Genomic DNA, 4965 nt, shown 5'->3' on the forward strand with positions numbered 1-4965 from the left:
TTGGTTGGTCTCTTCGACACGACGATCGATCGACCAACGACAACAAGCTGCGCGCTGGGGCCGTTGCTGCATACACATAGGAGTAAGCCAGCAAGCGATGAGAGCAGTAGACTTGTGGCAGTACAGGAGTACGAATACAGGCAGTGTAATAGTAAGAGTCCGATCGTGCCCGGAAAGCAAGCGGGGGGAGGCTGGCAAGAGCAAGATCGAGCGCATCATCTCATCCATAAAACTTTAACCAGATCTCTTTCTTTTCCGTTTATAATCGAAATGAATGTTCATTCAAGGCTGTACATTGATGGAGCCAAGTCAATACCCGAACCATGCATTTCACCCCCTACCCCCTCCCCTATTTTCTGCCGCACACACGCACACACACGCAACACCACACATAGGAGGAAAAATGGAACAATGGTGGCGGTGCTGCGGCGGCCCGAGGAGGAAGAAAGGGACAAGCAGCAATGGTTCGTTCTTGACTCTCTCGCTGTCAAAGGCGCCTATCATATCTCTCTTTCTGATTGCTGATCTCTCTGACTCTGACTGACTCACTGACTGACTGGTTGACTGACCTGACTGACGCATATGCATGCATGAACTAGTTTAAGGTGGGAAAAATCCTGTAAAATTACGCTAATGGAAATCCAAAACGAAGACTGACGAACGAACGAAGCCTAGACATGCAATGGGATGGTGTGACGGTGGATGCATGGACGGATGGATGGGTGGACGGAAGGAGAAAGAGAGAGAGAGCTGCATCGGCTTGAGATGCCGCAGCAACAGCAGGTGGAGCGCATGAATGCGAGCATTCAACGCACCAACCAACTGTTCTCTCTCTCTCTCTCCCTCGTCAGAAGCACTACACAAACACTCTAGCTTAGCTCGGATGGATGGTGGACGGACGCCCATGGCGGCTAGGCGCAGTTGAGGGCGGTCTTGATGTTCTGGACGGTGGTGCTGACGAGGTTGTTGACGGTGGCGATGGACTCGGCGTTGAGCTTGGACGACGGCAGGCTGCTGATGAGGATCTGGAAGGCGACGCTGACGATGCACCCCGCCGCCATCGGGGTGGCGGCGCTGGTGGACGCGCCGCCGCCCACGCCCGCGGGCCAGATGGCGAACCCCGAGGGCAGCAGCGGGATGCCCGACGGGTCGGCGCCGCTCATCATCATGTTGGCCGCCGGGATGTCGATGGGCGAGTGCACCACCATGGAGCACCCCGACGTGTCCGTGCAGCTCTCCTGCAGCACCAGGATGGTGGCCTGGCCACCTTGGGGGCTCTGGCTCGGGCCCAGGGCCTGCGATTCAAAAGTTACCAGGATCAGACGCCATTAACGCAAATACTATCCACAGTGTTAATGCAGCAATTCAATGGAGACGGAGCATTATCGCCTCGTCAAGTCATTAGTCATTACCCGCAGCAGCGTGATGCAGTTCCCGGGATTGGGGCCGTTGGGGATGCGCGACACCGGCTGCACCGAATTCTCCTTGCACAGGACGTCCCACTGCATGCAGCAACAACGGCGAGATACATGGCGTCAATGGCGTGTGTCACCCGGTACGGTACTAGGTACGTGACGACAACCGTAACAGTGTACTGCGGTGCGTGAACGTAAGGAGTTAAACGGAACCTGGGTGCGCGTGTTCTCGTCCCGGAGGAAGCCGAAGACGTGGTCGGCGGGGACGGGGAGCCAGACGGAGGTGGCGGCGCCGAGCACCACGCCGTTGGGCTGCCCCGGCTGGGAGCCCTGGTTCATGGACACGCGCACGCACACCTCGCTGCCGCCGGCGCCGGGCATGGTCGTCCACTGGTGCTGCGGCGACGCCGTCATGCCCCCGCAGAAGCTGCTCACCATGCGCTGCGACAGCGCCATCATGCTGCGTCTCCCTTCAGCCGTCACTGTCAACAACATCCATCATCATGGTTAGAACAAAACAAAACAAACAAAGAAAAAACGATCTTGCTTGGGGTTTAAGGGCCCATCAGGGTACCTCCGGTGGTCTCGCCGTGCATCACGCCGGGCACCTCGACTGAAGAAGCGTAGCGCTCGCAGGCGCGGTGCAGCGCGGCGACCCAGCGGTGCGCCCCGAAGGCGGCGCCGCTCTGCACGATGTCGCGGTACAGGGGGCCGATCGGGCTCTTGTCCTCGATCTCCATGTGTTCGACCCAGGTCACCTGCCATGCCAACAAAACGTGTCAGAAGAACTCCCAGAGCCACAGCAGCATACCACAAGGGCGAGAGGCCGATGGACCGATGTGTCGTTGGTTCGTTGCTCACTGACCCTGGAGTAGCCATTGGTCATTTCGGAGATGAGGCAGCCGGACGGGAGGCGGCGGGAGCGCGACGGCGGGCCGCCGTAGTGGACCTCGCGCTGCATGTCCGCGGAGACGTCGGCGATGGCCCACATGCCCTGGTCGATCTGCCGGCAGTAGCGGAGGAAGCTGAACTCGCGGGTCGGGACGGCCGGCGTCGTGAAGTGCAGCTGCTCGTACATCTGCACACCCAACGCCGTTATATCAGATCGCGACTGATTAATAAGATTCTAAGAGCAGAAAGGAACGGGTTCGACGGCATTACCATGACGAGTGACTCGCTCCTCCCGTTCAGGCCATTGACGAGGGGGTCAGTGATCCGCGCGTGGGACACGATGCTTGGGAAGAACTCCATGAACTTGCTCTGCAGCAGCCAGCAACAAACAGTCAGTTCAGAACTAGTCGATCAAGAATTGAAGGGCAATCGGTCGAACGGTTGGAGGGGATGGATGGAGACTCACCGGGTCCATGAACACTTCGACGAGGCAGACGGGGTTCATGCACACGATTGCCGAGTCGCGGGAGCCCTCGACGCGGATGTCTCCGGCGCGGAGGTTGCTGCTGCCGGGCTTGGAGTAGATGGAGTCGTACGCCTGGACGTCGATGATCTCCCGGCCGTCGCCGCCCGGGATCTTGACCCACACGTTTTCGCCCTGCTGGGTGAGCCGGATCAACTCGTCCATGGCCCGCGTGGCCATCTTGGCCAACAAGGGGCGCTCCTTTTCAGTCACGGGCGCCGGCAGATGCATGGTCGGCATGTCCGACAACGGCATGCCCAGGCCAGCCCCGCTGAGGTCGAGGTCCAGCGAGAGGCCGCCGCCGCAGAACGGCTGGTGGTGCCCGCCGCCCATCGGCACGCCGCCGATTGGCACCCCGCCCATGGAGAGGTCGAGCGAGGAGACGTTCATCTGGGGCGTGCCCTGCGGCAGCTGCGTGAAGGGGCGGCCGAGGTACTTGGCGGTGAGGCCGGCGACCTGGTCGAGCTCCTGCTTCAGGCGAGCGTTCTCCATGCGGAGCTTCTGCTCGTCGAAGTAATCTTCGGCGATGGGCGGGCCGCCGCAGGTGGGGCAGATAACATTCTTCAGCGCCTCGCGCATGGCTATGTTTTCGCAGCGGATCTTGTCGTTCTCCTGGCGCAGGAAGCAATTGTCCTGGCGTTCGTGCTGTGCCTGCCATCCACAACAAACAGATTCCGCCCCGTTCAGGAAACAATTCAAGACCAGATCATGGAGAAGAAGAAAAAAAACAGAAACCTCGAGCAATCAAAGATTCGAGTCCATGGATGGCACCACTTACCTTCATCTGCGTGCGCCGGTTCTGGAACCAGAACTTAATCTGGCGGGCCTCGAGGCCGAGCTCGCGGCTGAGATTGGCGCGCTGCGCCTCGTCGGGGTGGGGGCACTCCTTGAACATCCTGCCAACACACGGACGACAGACGCCATTACTCCTCTCTACCGATCAACGGCGGCAAGAATTAAGATCACAAACAAGGCGAGAATTAAGGCAGGAAGGAATGGAGTGGGGTGCATGATTAAGAGGATTACGTACGCCTCGAGCGTCTGAATCTGGCGCGGCGTGTGGCGGTGGTAGCGCTTGCGGCGCTGGTTCTGGTTCTGCTGCTGCTGCTGGTGGTGGTTGCTCTCGGATCCCCCCTCCTGGTCATCCCCGAAGTCCATGGTTCTCGCTCGCTCGCTGGCTAGGAGGAAAGGACCGGAGGATGAGCAGGAGGAGGAAGGAGGAGGAGAGAGACCTTGGCACTCAGGGCTGCGTGGCCTCTCCGGGCTCGCTCCCCGCGCCTATTTATACGCGCCGGAGTGGTAACGCCAGCCGCGCCCGGCCTCGAGGATGAGCACGCGCGCGAGAGGGCGAGCCGCGAGCGATATCCGCTGGCGTTGCTTCGCCACCCGGATGCCACCCCCGCGATCTTTGTTCCCGTATGCCGATTTTTGCACCCAGTTGAAACGGCCGATTTGACCAGCTAGCTCCTCCGCCGCTGCTGGCTGGCTGGACCTCTCTCTCCCCCGCCCGCTCCCGGCTATCTATCTCTCTTCCCTCCCTTCGTCCCTATCCTTCTCGCGCTCTCTCCGCTCCACGGCGCCAGCAGCGGGCGGGGTGGTGGTACTAGTAGTAACCGGTGCGGGCGGAATTAAGGGCCGGCGATTTTAAACACGGCGCTCGATCGTCGGGGCCATGACCACTCCCCCCTCCTCGCTTTCTCTCTCCGCACTCTAGATAGACTGGCGCTCTGTTGGGCTCCGATGGGCACAGCTGGAGCCATTTAAGGCCAAGCGGGTCGGGTCCCCGAACACTACACCCTTTGCTGTCAGCCCTCCCCCCGTAGCGCAAACCACTCAGAAGCCTGGATGATACATGACACTTGTGGCATTTGGACCTGATGATCGTTTATCTTTATGGTATAATGTAAATTGGGAAACAATCATGCATGATAATGCTCATAGCCTGGTAGTGTATAATACATGTTGATCCAATGACCGTGCTTCTTGGTATGGCTGGTATTAACTTTGGACACTTGGCCACAATTGGCAAAATATTGCGCGGGTTAATACTTGCTATAAACGATGTTTCCTGCTACGTATTATTGTTGGAACCATGTTTCGGAAGTTACAATCCTTTTAAATTGGTTTACAGAAGAT

General features: G+C 58.9%; 1 protein-coding gene across 1 annotated transcript; it reads right to left on the reverse strand.

Annotated features, from left to right (window-relative positions):
- Nucleotides 1-229: 229 nt before the first annotated feature.
- On the reverse strand, nucleotides 230-4546 carry LOC123160978 (homeobox-leucine zipper protein ROC8). Its single transcript, XM_044578830.1, has 9 exons — nucleotides 3860-4546; nucleotides 3608-3725; nucleotides 2773-3480; nucleotides 2577-2675; nucleotides 2281-2493; nucleotides 1990-2173; nucleotides 1629-1897; nucleotides 1413-1502; nucleotides 230-1295 (listed from the first exon to the last, which is right to left on the reverse strand). Exons 1-9 carry the CDS (start codon nucleotides 3985-3987, stop codon nucleotides 912-914), a joined length of 2193 nt encoding a protein of 730 aa, XP_044434765.1. The 5' UTR covers nucleotides 3988-4546; the 3' UTR covers nucleotides 230-911.
- Nucleotides 4547-4965: the final 419 nt, after the last annotated feature.

Source organism: Triticum aestivum, chromosome 7B (assembly GCF_018294505.1).
Source record: "Triticum aestivum cultivar Chinese Spring chromosome 7B, IWGSC CS RefSeq v2.1, whole genome shotgun sequence".
Classification (NCBI taxonomy): Eukaryota; Viridiplantae; Streptophyta; class Magnoliopsida; order Poales; family Poaceae; genus Triticum; species Triticum aestivum.